General features: G+C 41.9%; 1 protein-coding gene across 1 annotated transcript in view; it reads left to right on the plus strand.

The window, feature by feature from the left end:
- CASQ1 (calsequestrin 1) overlaps positions 1-7544 on the plus strand; it is a 118797-nt gene extending 111253 nt beyond the window's left edge. Inside the window, exons 9-11 of the mRNA XM_069217978.1 lie at positions 2477-2577; positions 3504-3578; positions 5669-7544. Of these exons, the coding sequence (XP_069074079.1) occupies positions 2477-2577; positions 3504-3578; positions 5669-5977 (485 nt within the window). The 3' untranslated portion in view covers positions 5978-7544. The remainder of the gene's footprint in view (positions 1-2476; positions 2578-3503; positions 3579-5668) is intronic.
- Positions 7545-19020: the final 11476 nt, after the last annotated feature.

Here is a 19020-nt window from a genome sequence, read left to right on the forward strand (position 1 = left end):
TCGCTCCATCATTGCATGGCCACGCTCCCTCTAGGTGTGGTGCGTTTCTAGAAACTTTGGATCCATGTGACCTAGAAACAATTTACATAGCTAAATTATTTAGCAAATTATACATCAGATGGTGGGTAATGTGGTTAGTGCAATAAATTCAGCGTTCCTCAAAGAATGGGGATTACTAGGTGGGCAATGATACTGGTAATGTCACCGAAATCAGTGCCCCGAGGGTCTGCTAAAGGGGCAGACTTATAACCATAACACAAAAAACATTAAAATATGTTCTGCTGCCGGGTGGCCAAGTATTCTCCGAGATCTAGATCTTTGCTGCAGAGAAGGGAACTTGTAATTAGAAGGAGGTTCACTGTAGAAACATTCCTATTATTAGAAAAATTGTAGCTTTTTAAACAAAGAAAACACAAGATACACTTCTTAAGGAAAGAGAGAGAGCACCGCTCAGTCCAGCAACACAAGAGCACCTCTCGACAGTCGATGTATGGTCACATTTATGTTTTTCTGAATTTACCAAATACACATTTATTTAGAACATAGACAATGAGCAATGCAGTGTGTTGCTTCAATTGACCTTTAGGTAGGTACAAGCACTTGGACCTGCTCTTTTTATTTATTTTTTGGCATTAAGGAGAGCTCGAGCTGGTACACGTGATAACTAGTTCCTGTGCCGCGTTCAAGGTGCGAGCTTGATGCCAATGGACTCGTCACACCTACCGAAATTCCTCCGGGGATAAAAATATGCAAAACCTTTGATGCATGCAGAAATAGGTAGAGCAAGCACGTGTTTCTGCATTTTGACCATCAATATGAGTGGCTAGGATAATTCTAATCCATGAGCAAATCAGGCAAAGCAATTGCAAAGTTGGGCAAAGTTTATTGCACCCGATAATTACTTGAGGTGATAAAGTTTGCATCTATCTTAAATTTCAGCAGGTCAAACCTGCCGAAGTACTGGGGTCAAAAACCCAGTAATCACCAGGCCATTTGGATTTCATGAGATGAACAAAAGATGTGACATAATATTTATCCTTGGTTAGCAAACATCTTCAAAGCCAAAATGCGTGATCAGCCTCTATTTTCTCAATAAAGGAAACCATAATATTTAAATATTACTGAAATGGTGCATATTGCCTTGCTATTGTCCCCATATGTTTCACAATAAAAAGAAAGAAACATAGGCAAAGTCAATACATTTAGGGGCACATTTAGGAGCCCCTAGCACCTCCTTGCGCTTTGTAATTTTTTTTTAACGCTAAAGTGGCCCAACAAGGCCAAAATCACCACGCTATATTTACAAAGTGGCGCATTGCATACATTGTGCCACTGTGTAACCCTTTGCGCTACATTATGCCTCCGCCAGCCATAATATATGCAAAGGGGGCATTCCCACATTAGGGGGGCCAAAAAAATGGCGCAATAGGAATCAAAGAGATTTTTTTGCGTCCTTTATTTCTGCACTTTAAACATCTGCTCTGAGCAGGCATTAAAAGAAGGCACACCATTGTTTACAATGGGCCAAAATAGGCTCTGCAGGATTAGCGCCAACATTTTTTACGCTAATCCTGCAAAACTCTGGACTAGGCAAAAAAATTATGACGCTAGTCCCCTAACTACCGCCATGGTGTGCCATATTTTAAATACAGTGCACACATGGTGGCGTTAGGGGGTGCTAAGGGGCGCAAGAAAAACAGCACCTCTTTTCTTAAATATGCCCCTTAAAGTGACAACACATGTAAATACAGACACTCTCATATTCTGTATTCTTGTTTTTCATACTCAAATATTGTTTAAAGCCTGCACAATTGACTTTGACATGTTCCCAAAAAGCCTGTAAAGGGGATCTTTTCTGCATAGAATGTTTATAGGAGGCAGAGAATTGAATGTGACAAACATCTTGATGAGTTAGTGTACTCTATAAATGAAAAATAGTCCCTCACACATTCCAACTGAAACGCTTCATGTGAGGTGAAACCCCACCAAATTGCCAATAGCATGAGGGGTGAAAGTACTATTCCAAAACCCACTATATGTATTTAAACTACTGACAACAATGTGTCAGCCAGGCAGGTGCGCTGTCAACCAGACTTAAAAACATATTATTCCCTATTATAAAGAAACCACATTTTTAGAATCCTCTAATTATTTGATCTTGGTGTAGGGATCAATTCGTAACTCTATTGTTTTCCATAAGGTATTTATTAACAACTCCAACTTTCTTTTCATAAACTGTAACCAGTTTTAACATTTTCTGTCACATTATGGAACTTTGTGGCTAAAGTTATGACGCCAAATAGCAATTTGTCATTTGACTTCATTTTGCAAATCAGATTTTCATGTTGGGTTAGAAAAATTCCTGATTAGTCATCTAAACTTAAATTTGACCTGTCTGGATTTTCTAGGGCCTGTACGAATATCACAAATAGTTCATGTATTTTGGGTTTTCTGACCTTTTTTGTTTTATACATAGATGGTTATGAATTCCTGGAGATCCTTAAAGAGGTTGCTGAAGATAACACCGATAATCCCGACCTCAGCATCATCTGGATTGATCCAGAGGACTTCCCACTGGTAGGCAAAACTTTGATTCATCACTTCCCTTTATACATTTATTGAGATTCTTGTTTCTCAATGATGACTGTTGTAAATACCACAATTTCATTGTATTGTGCACCTTATCACCATTTCCGTATTCTGCACTCGTTGATTCCTGTGGTAAATATGCCGCTAACATTCCATTGTGCACCTCGTCACCATTTCTGTATTCTGCACTCTCGCTCTTTCAGCACTTTGCAAACTCTCTCCTCTAGGAAAAATGACCAGAAAGTTAATATTTACTTTAACATTGAAGATCTAGTTTCTGTGATGTAACTATGTTGGTAACACTTAGAATGTGCTGCACATCATTTCTGCCAGAAAAGTATAACTCAGGCCTCTTTTCTGGTTTCCTGCAAATCTTCCATAATATTATGGAATATGCCTCCATAATACAGGATATGCTTTTAGAAACTCCCCCACCATAAGAGTGTCCAGTGTTCTCAGTGATCAAGGAGGAGGTGATCTGGCAAGCATAAACGAAGAGCATGTGGGAAAATTCATTGGATGGATAAATTGCTAATTAGAAGAGCAGGACTTTGAAATAGCCTTCAAGTGGTGGCATCTGCATCTTTAGAGCTAAATTGGAACTGTTTGCTCAGTCAATATTTCAAAAGGTTGCAGATTTCAACTTACATACATGCAATTTGAGAGTCATCTATATTGGGGAGGGCTTCTTAAGTAATTGAGTAGAGTCAGGCATGTGTCAGTTTCAACTGAAGGGTCACTGCCTAGGCTGTGCATTGATTGATGATATCCTTAGATGACTGTTGTGAGCTCACTGTACGTATCTCTTCCCAGTTCCTTGAGGTGCCTGTCACAGCACCACAGACAGGCCTGCCGGGTAGTTTGCTGCCGGGCATATGTACTAATTATGGGTTTTCTCATCCTTTCCTTTTCAGCTGATCCCCTACTGGGAGGAGACCTTTGACATCGACCTGTCCAGACCACACATTGGTGTGGTGAATGTTACAGATGTAAGTGCATCACAGTCTGCCTTCATGAGTGTTGTTCTTCCTGTCTCCTGTACCTTCACGTTTCTTCACTTTGTCTCTACATGCCTTTCGTGGCTCTCCCAACCTCAGTATGGCTTTTCCCATAACTATATTGTTCTCTCTCTCAACTTTCCTCTGCCCACCTAGCCACGTCTCACACAAGCTTCGCCTACATCTCCATCTCACACAAACCAATAGCTGACCCTCTCATTCTGGCACTCAAAAATGTTTTCCTCCATCTATCGCACCTGCCCGCACCACTTTGCTTCCCATCTCTCCGCCTGTACTACCTCTCCTTCTCAATGTCAGTCTGTCTGTCCACCTGCCTCTTTTCCTCTTCTTGTGCCCCCTCTTCGCATACCTTCCTACCCCTTACTCTGTGCGCCCACCCCCACGGTACCTCTCTGCCACCAGGCATCCTCCCATCTCCACATTTTTCCCAAAACCTGTTCCTCTGCCAGCTTTGCATCTGTGCTTTCATTTGTTGCAGTTTTTCTCTTTCTTCACCTCTTAAATCCTCTCGCTATTTCTGGAAGGTGTGATTTTTCACAAGATCATGTTTTTTCTGTCTGCACATTTCTTTACACCTGCTCATGATGCCGCACCTCCAATTAGGTGAAAGTTTGATTAAGTTGTATGTGGGCGTGCTCAAATGCTACAGCCTAAGCCTTTGTCAGTCTGCTAACAAACAGCCAGTCCATGTTAAACTATCTGTCGTACGCAGAGGTGACTCACGGTGCACAGCTCATTCAAGCATTCACAAGGCCTCCGTAACTCTACTGTGTAATAACAGTTGAGGGCCAGATGTACTAAGCTTTGTCATAAACAGCTCAAAACCGATAGCTTATCACAAGGCTTGTGATCATTATTGAATTGGCTAACCACAAGAATTCTGATCATCAATGAATTAGGTTACTACATGTTTGATGGTTGTTACTGCTTTGGGTTACCACTAAGCTGGTGGTCATTATTGAATTGGTTGCCGTGGCAATGGTGTTCATTGCAGATCTGAGTTACTAAAAGCTGGTGGTCTTGACTGATTTGGAACACCTAAAATTGGTGGTCATTAGGGGCCTGCAGTATCGCAAGAAGGCATTACTGATCTTGGTTATAAAAAGGCTGTGGGTCATGACTGAGCCAGGTTACCTCAAGGCGAGATCATTATCAAACTGGATTGTCCTAGCACTGATGTGGGTAGGTTGCAACAAGACAGATGGTTACCAAAAGGCTGGTGATCTTTACAGTGGCTGGGTATTGTACTTTTAGTGCAGAAAATAAGCATTAAATTACAGTAACTGCATTACCACACAGTTTTCTTAATTTTTTTTACATCACATTACCGACACCCTCCTTCTGATTATAGCATGTGCTGAATATTATTGACAGTGTTTTAAGCATTATTCAAATTTTGGTTAAAATGGTGTAAATGTGTAGTAACCTGATTAACAAACATTACTTGTACTACTGCACTATAAGCATGTTTATTTCAAAGCTTCACCACTTAGTCAAGTTCATGACTTTTAAATGGTTACAAAATATGCAAAGTTATTGGTAGTTGTTGCATACAGTCTGTGAGTCAATAAGCAGTGGTTTACTCGTGTCGCTTAGTGTACTGTAGTAATAAACTGAAATTTCACCCTTGCACTGAAGTAATAAATGTACATATATATTTATATATATTCACACCAAAATGCCCAATCCAACTATTGAGCCAAAACAGAGTGAGAATGCGTACAGGTCAGGCCACCCATCAATATCCAGTATCACATCTCATTGCAAAAGAAAAAACACGCTCTTTAGAGTATAGTGATGCCAATTATTTTTATTTTATCTATCTATTTATCTATCTAGTTTATCTATCTATCTATCTATCTATCTATCTCTCTATCTATCTATCTCTCTATCTATCTATTTAGCTATCTGAATCACACCTGTTACTTCTCGTTAGCACTGAAATCAGGCTCACAGGATCTATCATTCATTAATTTGCCCACTGACAAAGTATTTTAGAATTTTAGACAAAATACTTATATTTTAACTGTTCTTTTGTTTTTTTCATTCAAACCTTCCAGGCTGACAGTATTTGGATGGAAATGGATGATGAAGAAGATCTCCCTACAGTTGATGAGCTAGAAGACTGGATTGAAGATGTCTTGGATGGAGACATCAATACTGAAGATGATGATGATGACGACGATGATGACGACGACGACGACGACGATGATGACGACGACGATGATGATGATGACGACGACGACGACGATGATGACGATGATGACGATGATGACGACGATGACGATGACGACGATGATGATGACGACGACGACGATGATGATGATGATGACGACGACGACGATGATGACGATGATGATGATGAGTAAAGCATCATTGCCACCTACGTTGCTACAATCATTTGTTGATCAATCAGTCACACCTTTGCAAAAATCAGACTCTAGTGACAACGTATTTTTATATTGATCTTATGTAAGTCAATTTCCCTTTCGACTTTCCCCAGGATTTTCTGCCACATCAGCCACTATGTCACACTGCAGATATAACACGTCCCCTTCCAACCCCTTTGGTGTGACCATGCGTACCCAAATGAGCAAAGTGCAAATTATTTGAGGAAATATGGTTGGGACCACCGTCTCCTGTAAAAGTCTTAACTTGAATCTCTTTTTCTAATATCATTCACCTGCCTATGTTACCAGCTACATACAAATCACAACATTAAGATCCTTTTTATATATTGCACCACACCACTTCATGTGCACACACAATCACACACACACGTTTACACAAAGTTTAAGGGAATGCTGCGAGATATTTCCCTGATGGGCAGAAATAATATATTTATATTTAAGATTGAGGTTAGAACCTTCACAGAAATCCGAGCATGGAAAATCTGCCACTGTCCATGAGCTCCACACAAAATGTAAGCACCTTCATCCTTTTCCCATGAGCACAGTGGATTCAGGATTTTCCCATCCATCCTTTAATTCCTGGACAAGGAGGAGAACAAGTTCTGTTCATTATAGCTGTTGGCTATAAGAACTATTGTCTACGTACCTTTTTATAATCCCATGGTATCTCTGATAGATGGATGCCCTTCATCAGCTAAGCGATGACATAGTCTCCCTCCAGGTCAGGCAAGCCCAATTATTATATGTGTCTTGGGAGGTTGCTTGTTGGATCAACCCCAGAATTGTCTGAGCCTGGGCATGTCTTTAGATTGCTTTCCAAACTAATAAAGGAGGCCAGCTGATCCCAGCCCTTAAGGACTTGCCAGTGGCAGCAGCTTGAAATATCTATGGCCCATAATGTCATCTGACCTCTCTCTCCTGACTCATCATTCCAAATGGTCTATATTGAATCCTTTTATGATGTACACAAACCTAAAGATCCAGGCAGTTTTGCTTCGTAGATTGACAGGTCAACATCAATCATCGCACGATCTCACACCTTTTCCTATTAGACGATTCCATCCAAAACTGGTACTGTTTGTGGAAGGCATTATTCCCAGCAGAAGGGAAAAAGAACCAAGAATTGTTGTTCTCATTAATACAACCCGGCTGTGTTTCTTCCATGTGGGTTTTGAGTAATTAAGCAATTTGGATATCTTTAAACAACCATGCACAGAATAATATTGTACTAACAACAGCAAGTAAAACGATTCTATTTTTTTTAACAAACTAAACAGAAAATAGAAACTGGGCAGCACTTGATATTTCACTTCATATGTCTTAATTAGTTCATCGTTTCTGCTGTGATCGGTGTGAAAAGCACAGGAAGAGATGCCAGATTTTCAAACAAATATGGTAAAACGAAAAAGACCTCTCTTAAACAACAAAGAATGTGTCTCGCGTGTTTTGTTTTTTACATTTTGGGGCGAAGAGAAGCTCAGAGAATCTTTTTTTTAGCATTGCGACTAAAAATGTGTAAAGAAAAGTTTATGGCTGTTTTGTCTTATTTATGTTTTTTTTTCGTTTGAAATTACTCCAACATTTATTGTTGTGCCGTGAGGTACATAACCACACCACAACTACAAATTCAGAATCAATCTGTGTTTTAAACATCTTAAAACGTGTATAGTGCATTGTCAACAGTTTTGTTACTCGTTCGCTTGCAGATGGGTTCAAAGGCAGCTAATCGACTCACTTAGATCATATCCAGATACTATATAATTTGGGGGTTACTCGGAAGTTACTGTTGGGGCACAGCTCTGTGCCTAGCCCTTGTCATCTTACTGAATATAGGCATTACAACTTGCCACCATGGCAGCAGGATGCTGCCAGGGTGTGGACTTTCAAGAGGAGGAGCTATTCAGAGTTTGGCGATGAGAGACATTTGACACATGTGGCATGTGTCCCTTCCAGAATGGCATGACATCAATAAACTCTTAGTTTGACAGACAGCAAATCCAGCAGATTTTGGAGTATGTCTCACATCCACAAACACCACCTAATAAAGTCCTAAAAGTGTCTGACCTGGATCATGAACCTGTACATTTTATGAAGTGGTGAGCAGAAGACTTATGGTAAAGGTTGGTTTTGGTTTACTTTTAGAATTAAAAAAAAGGGTGAATAGCATTACACATTTGGAACCAGCAAACCTTATCTTGATTATCAGCTGCTAGAAATATGATTGTTGGTTGACTGGGGTGTGAACCATGGTCAGGCAGCAACCACAATCTTAGTCAGGGTACTGTACAAGCAAACTCTAAATTAACCGGTGTCCCCCCCTCTGGTAGCTTGGCACAGAGCAGTCAGGGTCAACTTGTAGGCAATGTGTAAAATAGTTGTGCAACACTTCAAACAGTAAAACTGCAAACACCACACAAAAAGATCCCACACTAGGTTAGAAAAATAGATCAAATTTTATAAATAAAACAAGACCAAAATTAAAAAAATGCAATTAGTAGAACCAGAGATATTTTAAAGTTTTAGGTGAAAATAGTGCCAAAAAGCACAAAGCATTGCTGGGGATATCTGGTTACGCTGCACCAGGACAAAATCACAAGTTCAGGTTGGCCACGATGAAGCACGGTATGGCTTTATGGACCCACTTAGGCCAGCTTAACAGAGTACCTTGAATCCTGGTTGCAGAGCATTTTGTGGATCCACATTGAAGATGCACTCCGTAGTTGAAGTGATGCAGCAGTTCTGAAATGCAGCAAGGTTGCCATGTGAGGTCCTGTTACTTTGTCACTGAGGGTACCGTCAATAGGGCTTGCTATGCATAGTCTGGCATTGGGGATGTGGCATAGAGCTGGCAATGCATGTGTAATCTAGCATCAAAACTGCCTTCAACAAGAGGATGGAGGGCCTAGACTGAAGATGCATGGTGCCGCCGGGCAAAATGTCAGTTCTGAGAACTGCGGTGACCGATGAAAGTCTTAATGATTGGTCCAATCCATATGGCAGCTGCAATGCATCTGTTCGGCTGGGGGATGCGTCGCTCAGTGAAGAAGATGTGTCGGTTCCACTGTCAATCCACTCAGGCCCACTTCTAAGGGTCAAGGACTGGAGTGGCACCATGTTACAGGGCAGACTCACAGATGGTAGAATCTGAATGCAAAAGCTGTGTTGTTGGAAGTCTGTTATGGTTCTGAAACTTCATACCAGAAGGTCATCCTACTAGCCCTAGGAGTCACTCTGGGTTCCGGGTTCAAGAGAGATGCAGGTCCAGTCCTTCTCCCTCAGGCAAGAGATCAACAAGCAGCTGATCAGCACAGCAAACCAGGAGCCCAGCAGAGGGGTAGCACAGCAGTTCTTCTTTCTGGTAGAGTATCCACAGCTCTGGAATTGTACTAAAGTGGTGGTGCAGAGATCCAGTATTTATACCCAATTATTAAAAAACTCATTAATATCAAAGCTGAATATTTTTGGAAGTAGTTTCTAGTTTGTTTTTAGTTTTAGCTATGTTAGGGGGATATCTGTGTGTGCAGGTGACTATTACTGTGCATAATTATTAGGCAACTTAACAAAAAAATATATATACCCATTTCAATTGTTTATTATTACCAGTGAAACCAATATAACATCTCAACATTCACAAATATACATTTCTGACATTCAAAAACAAAACAAAAACAAATCAGTGACCAATATAGCCACCTTTCTTTGCAAGGACACTCAAAAGCCTGCCATCCATGGATTCTGTCAGTGTTTTGATCTGTTCACCATCAACATTGCGTGCAGCAGCAACCACAGCCTCCCAGACACTGTTCAGAGAGGTGTACTGTTTTCCCTCCTTGTAAATCTCACATTTGATGATGGACCACAGGTTCTCAATGGGGTTCAGATCAGGTGAACAAGGAGGCCATGTCATTAGATTTCCTTCTTTTATACCCTTTCTTGCCAGCCACGCTGTGGAGTACTTGGACGCGTGTGATGGAGCATTGTCCTGCATGAAAACCATGTTTTTCTTGAAGGATGCAGACTTCTTCCTGTACCACTGCTTGAAGAAGGTGTCTTCCAGGAACTGGCAGTAGGACTGGGAGTTGAGCTTGACTCCATCCTCAACCCGAAAAGGCCCCACAAGCTCATCTTTGATGATACCAGCCCAAACCAGTACTCCACCTCCACCTTGCAGGCGTCTGAGTCGGACTGGAGCTCTCTGCCCTTTACCAATCCAGCCACGGGCCCATCCATCTGGCCCATCAAGACTCACTCTCATTTCATCAGTCCATAAAACCTTAGAAAAATCAGTCTTGAGATATTTCTTGGCCCAGTCTTGACGTTTCAGCTTGTGTGTCTTGTTCAGTGGTGGTCGTCTTTCAGCCTTTCTTACCTTGGCCATGTCTCTGAGTATTGCACACCTTGTGCTTTTGGGCACTCCAGTGATGTTGCAGCTCTGAAATATGGCCAAACTGGTGGCAAGTGGCATCGTGGCAGCTGCACGCTTGACTTTTCTCAGTTCATGGGCAGTTATTTTGCGCCTTGGTTTTTCCACACGCTTCTTGCGACCCTGTTGACTATTTTTAATGAAACGCTTGATTGTTCGATGATCACGCTTCAGAAGCTTTGCAATTTTAAGAGTGCTGCATCCCTCTGCAAGATATCTCACTATTTTTGACTTTTCTGAGCCTGTCAAGTCCTTCTTTTGACCCATTTTGCCAAAGGAAAGGTAGTTGCCTAATAATTATGCACACCCGATATAGGGTGTTAATGTCATTAGACCACACCCCTTCTCATTACAGAGATGCACATCACCTAATATGCTTAATTGGTAGTAGGCTTTCGAGCCTATAAAGCTTGGAGTAAGACAACATGCATAAAGAGGATGATGTGGTCAAAATACTCATTTGCCTAATAATTCTGCACTCCCTGTAAATGAACTAAATATAGCAAAAGGTTTGAGTGTGAAAATAAAACATCGTTTGTATGTATTTATTTAAAGTTTTATGTAGCATGAAGCAGGTTCTATGGGATATCAGAGAGCTTTAGAAATATGAAGGTGAAACAAGATTACATTTTTTATTAACTGGTAGACAAAATCAAGTAGGTACATAATGATCAAAAAATAGGAGCATGTCAGAGTGTAAAAGAAAACAAAGACAACCCGAGAAAAACTGTTTTGGAGTTGGGTATCTCTGGGCCTTGGATCTTTGTGAACAACACAGGAAATTCTGACTATGATCGAGGTTCAGTGTGAAGCACCTGCACAGTGATGAATTGGGTGATGTAAATAGAAATTTAGGACCAAATGTTCAAACATTTTATTTTATCAAATTAGTTGCAATTTGTACACCGACTTTAGTGGTATTTTGCAAACTGACCTGTGCACTAATAGGTCACGTCTCAAAATGCTGATTCGTAGTGGGTTGCAATGTGGCCTACGTCATGCATATTAAGAAGTGAGTTGCAAATGGAGATGGCCTGCCATCACAGGGATGGTGGCTTCCTGAGTTCAGCAGGCCACCATATCTGTGATTGCTTTTAAATAAAGAAATCTTTCTTTTAAAATAGAGCCTGTTGTCCTTTGAGAAAAAAAATTAAAAGCTTCATAAACTTAACTTGAGACTAGTCAATGGTCCTTAAAGCTACTGTCTAGTCCTAAAAAAAATATTTTTGTCAACATTGACAAAAGGGAAGAGGAGCCCTGGGTATCCTTTTGCATTTGCAAATGGCTTAACACTACCTTTATGTTGACGTGTCTGCTCATTACAATGTGGTGGATTTCCCTGTAGGGTACATGTATTCACTGGGGTGAATGGTTGAGCCCACATTGGAATAATAGATGAGACTCGAACAAGGTCTTCCCTCTGGGACAACAGGCCAAGTTTGAACTCTCATGAATCACCTTTCAATGGAAACTGGAATATTGATTTCCCACTGAATCATGCAGATGTTCGTGGCATTTTGAATATCTGAAGAGACTATGAGGCTTATTTAAGAAAAAAAACGTAGACTGTGGTAAACTGAAGTGGCTTAAGGGGGATCAATCACTCAAACTGAAGCTCCACATGGCACACTGGATTTAAAACAAGCATTGGCAAAGCTAATAGGACAGACATTAATCTGCTAATGCATGCAAGCACAAATGCACACAGAAAATGTGTTCATTCTCTCTGTGCAACCAGGCTCTTTCTGTGCCTCTGTGCCAGTTCCCGGTTTTTATTTGCAGCAGGAACTGGAGATTGTGGGGTTGGGAGGATGTGAGGTTGAAGTCAAAGCCCTAGCTAGACTAGAGTCCGGAAGTGAAAGGAGGTAAAGTCAAGCCACAGAACAATATTCTGCCACAACCAGACCTGGACAGCAGGAGTAAACATGGGTGTAGGCAAACCATGAAGTGCCAGGCCGCATCAGCTGCAGATAGAAACAAAAGAAAATCCTAGTTCTAGGCAAGACCAAGGTGCTGAAAAAGTGAATAGCAGTGCTTAATTTGAGCTGGTGGGAGCTATTTTTCGCATCAGATATTTACCAGTCACACAAGACTGAGAAACAAACACAGATTGGAAAGACGGAGGAAGAGAAAGACAGCAAAACCGTCACAAAGGGAGACAGCAGGAACTTGCAAGAGAGAGATAAAAAGGCAGGAGCTGTCTAGTAGTTGAAAAAAGAGACTAGGTGGATTTAAGACTACCATGCTAGGTGTCAATGGCATCGGCCACGCCAGTGCTTAATTTGTAAATAAAAAGGTGACGGTGGCCAAAGCCCTTCTCTTAAACATGCGGCCTCTGCAATTAAATGTGTGAACAATGAATACTGAGGCAGCTTAATCCTGAAGCCATCTCGGGCCTCTTAAATCCATATAAAGTCACTCCCTGCCACTTCAGCTCACTCTTGCAGCTTTCTACTTTCTCCCTTTGTGACGCTTTTTTGTTTTTCCCGTCATCCTTTTTCCTATATGTCTTTTGCTTGCAGCAAATGCTTGAGGCAGAAGAATAAGCCCCGGCCCTCAAAAATAAGTGCCGGTGCTCAGCACCGGAAAGAACAAGCACAAATTAAGCACTGGGCCACGTGCTTCTAAGCAGATCTTCGAGCCATGGCAATCTATATTTTACAAACTAAGCACTGAACACATGCAACAACATACTACAGACATGCCAGGGAACTTCAATAGGTGTGGCGACATGGGCATGTGGTGCTTTGTCATGGAATCCATCTTGGGAAAGTGGTGTTAGCATCTGAAAGCATCTCTTCTATGACGTTTTGATGGAGACAAGATTGCTGTAGTAGTACAATAAATATTTGTCAGGCCTTGTTTTTCAAAGTAATAATATCCTTTGTATTTTTCATTTAGCTTTTTTTACTTGCATGAATAAAGTATGATTTTCTTGCGACCACAAAATATTATAGCACATCTGACCACTTCAGGAAAGCATTTGTTTTTCAAGAGGAACATTTTATATTTAGAATGGGAAGCCATCTTTTCAAGATGGCTTCTTCACTGATGCATATAACTCCGTGGCAACTGCTATCCCTAAGAACAATGTACAAATGCATTGCCATAGAGGATGGTCTACCCCTTCCTCTCGCTGTGGACACAAAACCTAAATATACAAAATGCATCATTCAACCTGACTGACACTCCAATCATCGAATGCACGTCCTGTGGTGTGAGTTACGTCCACGGCCACAAGTGTAATCATTACAGGACCTGCCATGTTGTTTCCAGGAAAAACTAGTCGTATCAGTCATTATACCCTGCCATCATTTTACATCTCAAGAAAGATGTTGCACAGCAAATATGGCCTATTTTCCTTTACTTATTGGTCGGAAGAAGCTTGTATACCTAACGCGCTGAGCTGCTTTCCAGAAACAGGGATTCGAGGCAGTCAGTCTTTCAGCTGGCAGGTGGCATTCTTCCACACAATACAGCAGGCTGCCGTCTGGCTGAAAAGTGGCCGAGAAGCAGTTTTAAATATGTCCCAAAGCTATGATTGGTCCAGACCTCTAAACAAATAAAATCAAAGTGTTTACACTATGCCCAAGCAGTTTTATTTCACACTTTGACACAGTTCCTGCCTCAGCGAGGCAGTCTATGAGAAAAGGTATGCCATTGTTTGTGTTCCTGAAATATCGAGAATGTTCTACCTCACTCACCAAACTCTCCACAACACCAGCCCGTCCTAGGCTGCAAAGGATCCAAGGAACATCCCACCGTACTAGTGCACTTTCACAACCAGCCCACGTGTTGCAAGACTCCATTATGTCTGCAGGCCCCTTCTTTTATAGACGTCTCATAGGCCCTTGCTGATAGGGAAACAACATTACGGTCAACTTCCTTCCATGAGAAGAGGTAGAAACAACACTGTAACACCCATGGCACTTTGCCACAATTAAGGGATTAAGCTACAAGCACAGGCTAGTGAGCTCAAAAACATAAATGCGAGACAACTATAAAATAAATCACCGTAGAAGAACAAATAATGAAACAATGAATTGAGAATAATTATTTTACTTTCACTGCAATAACTATTTGCTGCAAGATATATGTTTCTACGTATTTTTAGGTCAAGAAGCACCACACAAGCACTGCTCTTTTCGACATGTTGTAATCTACTCTGTGGGCTTTAACCACGCCCATCTTGTGCCGATCACTTTAATTCATTCCTGGGCTTGCCTTTCAAAATTCCCTTGATCTCCTAGGCTGCTTTTATGCCTTGCCGACTGACCCTGTTACATGGGTTATTGCACGGTCAGCCAGATAGTTTTGTGTGTGCGCACAACGTTTTTGTTTTGTCTCGCCGCTTTGCAGAGGTTTCCCGACACGGAGACCTCCGAAACTTTGAGCTTGAAGGTGTATCATGCACCAACTTCTACCAGTTATACCATCCACAATTATTTTTTAATGCACTTGGACCACTGGTCTGAACTTGATTCTCCCTGGGGGCATCAACCTCCACTGTCCTGAGCAGGACTCATTTTGACTCGCCCGCACGGGCCATGAAGCACTGACTCTGGGCCCTTGACCCTTCATAGCGTTCTGTACAACCCTCCTGTGTGTGCCTGGTGAGTACAGTCTTTGCTTGACTTGAAGTGCACCCCCTGACTGCCCAAAAAAACCTTAGATGCTTAATTTAAACAGAAAGATGTACATGGAAGTACCCTTGTTGCAAATTATTGGACCACAAGGGATGATGATAATTTCACCATGTGCCTAGAAGCAAGTATATATATGTAGCACACTTTGCTGAAAAACACTGGGGCTCAAACTTCGTATTCAGTTGTTTCCATGCCTCTCTTTGGATGGTATCATGTTACATTGATGGTTCTCTCAATGGATGCACTCCCTCCCGGACTTATGGAGGGGCACCTCTGTACAACCAGTTCAGCATTGGAGGCTGCGGGAGTTGTCAGAGTGCTAGGGAGAGAGCCATGCCTTCAGGTCCATTCCCAGAGTGTACTGATGTATTAAATAAAAGTCACCATTGGAAGAAGTAATGTTAAGTGCACAGCGAGCGATTTTCATTCACTGGACTTGAATAGCAGAGATATCGGTTGAGTGTGCTACTTCGAAGCTGCATAAACTTTACTTCAGCACTTAGGACTAAACAAGTCCTGGGCGCTTGGGGTCCGGGGTTGGCTTTATTGCTCTTAGCATCACCTTTCTAATTCTTGTGGTGCTAGAATGGGTGTTGTCCTATTATATTCTGGGGTTCGAAGTCGTGGCTTTTTAGTTCTTTTGAATTACTGTAATGGAAGCAGTGATTGGTGGGACAGGAAGGAATTGCTCTCGCCTCCCAAAATGGAGCCACCAGGGGCCCTTATTTATTTCTGAAAGTGTGTAGGGAGCATCTCTATATTACACTGCACATTTAAGTAAATGGTGGATTTTGTGTACATGCTCCAAATTTGATTTCTTTTGCGAGTTGTACCTGCGAAGCAGTGCTTAATTTGTAAATGAAAGAGTGGCGGTGCACAAAACTCTGCTCTGATACACGCAGCCAGTTCAATTAAATGTGCACACATGGAACTCCAAGGCTGCGTAGTCCTAAATCCACCTCAGGCTTCTTTAACGCCCTACCAGACAGTTTCTTCCCTTTCGGCTCATTCTTGCAGCTTCCTGCTTTCTCCTTTTGTGATGATGTTTCAGTCATTCTCTACCTCCGACTTTTCTGTTTGTGTGTTTTTCACTCTTGTGCTCTCTGTAAATGTTTGATGCAAGAAAAATAAGTGCTGGTCGCCAAACATAAGTGGTGGTGCCTCCACCCGGTTGTGGCTCAAATTAAACACTGCTGCAAAGCCCTGCTTGTAAAGAGTGTCTTGGTAGGGCAAATAACCACCATGCTGCTCCCTGTGGGGCTATGGCAGCAGTCTCCTGGCTGCTTGCTTTCGGAACGGCCTGCCTCAGGGCGCTACAACTCTTTCCTTCTGGCCCTCACAGCAGGTGCCTCCAAGACATCAGAGCACCTCATAAGAAGTTCTGCCCTCATCATTACTCCCTGGGCAAATGCCACTGCTGTTTTCTTGCCCCCTCTGCAGGCCCCATGATACCCCTCAGCAGGTGCTTCTCTCCTCCACAATATACCCAGGGAAGGCCTTGCTCTCCCACTCTCCAGTTATGTGCTCCTCCAGGCCTTCCTTTTCCAAGCACTACGCAGCGCTGCTTCTGTGTTTACACCTAGACACACGTTGTACCTCCCCCAATTCATTAAAAAAACTCTTACACTCACTTTTACTTCTGAGATCTCCCTGGCCTTGGCGGCCCAATCAGCAGGTCTTGCCTGACATTCTTGACAGGTGACAAACCTTGAGTTGTCCTGTGTGTTTGGGTAGAGGCAAAAGGGATGAGGCCCCCGATTGTGGTAAGAGGCCAGTTTATACTGACGTGATTATGAATTTGGGGTGTATGTGTGGGTCTTACCAAGCCCCACGGTGCTCTAACCATGGGTTGCATCTTATCAAGCTTGGGCACATTTCGAGCACATGGCCCATGAGTGACGCACATTTGTTCAACATGTTCATTAGGCCAACATTTTAAACTTTGATCTGCAGGTTAAACATATCTGTGTCCACTGGGCCAACATTTCAACCTTTGATTTGCATGTTAAATAGATCTATGCAACATACACACCAGGCAGGCATTTCATCCTATGGTCTGCAGGTTAAACAGACATGTCTAACATCGACACCAAGCCAGAATTTCATCCTCTAGTCTGCTTGGTAAACAGATATGTCTAACATTCACACCAGGACTACACTTCATCCTCTGGTCTGCGGGTTAAACAAATATGTCTAAAATGCACACCAGGCCAGCAATTCATTCCCTGGTCTGCGGGTTACACAGATATGTTTACCATGCACACAGAGCAAGTATTTCATCCTTTGGTCTGCGGGTTAAACCGATCTGTGCAACATGCACATTTGACCAACATTTCAGCCTTTGACTTGTAGGTTAAATAGATCTGTGCAACATGCACACCATGGCACATTTTTAGGTCGAGCGTAAGCGTACGGTCCCTTGTATACTTTTAGTATACTTCTGTGGGCTTAAAGCCATTTCATTTGTTCATTTCAATGTCTTTTAAAATCCATACTTGCTAGTGGTCAGTCAGGCCTCTTTGTCCCTCTTTTTTATCTTTGACAGAAGGCACTAACTGCTGTATAATTACATTTTGGTGTGCTTATCTGTTCTTTGGGGGACATTTCTTTCCTGTTTCCTGCTTATGATCGGCAAAGCTTCCTTTTCCATTTCTACAGCATTTTTTCTCTCAGCTAGCATAACCATGTTGTTCCTGCTTACATTTGGAATGTTTTACTTAATATACCATTCTCTATGAGTGTTTGCTTTTTTCAGCCAGTATATTACTCTTGTCTCCCATTCCCTCATAACCTGAAGGCACAGCACAGAACCTTTCATAAAATGGGCATTACTCTTCATTTTTCATAATTGGCACCGAAAAGTCATTAGGGGTGTGTTCAATTCATGATTGTAGGATGGAGTGCCTTATGTGGCCAAAAGAGGTGCCAAGGGACACCTAGGGACATCCTGTGGTACTGCACCCTTTCACTGCTTCATGCACATTAGAACGGTAAATATGCCAGGTTTTTTCAGCTATTTGCATTTATGACTCTTTGCTCCATATTTTAATTGTTTTGTTTATTTTGTTTAAATAAGCAATTCACACATTTAGAAAACCTTTTATTACTGATTTTGGAACATTTTCATTTAACTGGGATTCTGATTCTGTGCTTATACTGATGGGCACCGACCACCTGGGAATTCCATGTTGCTACAGTTTTGACACAGTAATCATTTTCTGTGCGTGTTTTTCTCTGAGTTGCTCTATTTAATAATTTATGTATTATCCCTCAGTGCTACCTTATGATAGAGCCAAAACTTCCACTAAACAGATTTCCAATCTCTTTCCAGAAAGCGCATTAATCACTGAATTATGTTGACATTTTTGTTGTTGCCTGAAAATATCTGGTGGCAAGAAACGCCAACAGCAGGTGCTTTTAAAATCATAATACACTTGTCCTCACCCAAAGTCAACACACAGTGTGGTGGCACCTGTTGCACTGCCCTAGAGTCGACACTCTTTTTTCAGAAATCTTTTTATTAGTATTTCAGACATTATAAACATTTTCACAAGGCACTTAGGGCCAGATGTAGGAACCGGTTTACATGTTGCAAACTGCGAAAAACGCAGTTTGCGCCATGCAAAACGGCCTTCGCGATGCTGATTCACATTTTGCGAGTCGGTACCGACTCGCAAAATGTGAATCCGACTCGCAAATAGGAAGGGGTGTTCCCTTCCTATTTGCGACTCGCACCGCGATGCTGAGTTGCTTTGTGACCGCGAAAGCGGTCGCAAACCAACTCGTAGTTAACACCCACTTGAAGTGGGCGGTAACTCATTCGCAAACGGGAAGGGGTCCCCATGTGACCCCTTCCCCTTTGTGAATGTCGCTAAAAATAATTTTTCAGAGCAGGCAGTGGTCCAATGGACCACTGCCTACTCTGAAAAAAT

The sequence above is a fragment of the Pleurodeles waltl genome, chromosome 12, assembly GCF_031143425.1.
Source record: "Pleurodeles waltl isolate 20211129_DDA chromosome 12, aPleWal1.hap1.20221129, whole genome shotgun sequence".
In the NCBI taxonomy this organism is placed as follows: Eukaryota; Metazoa; Chordata; class Amphibia; order Caudata; family Salamandridae; genus Pleurodeles; species Pleurodeles waltl.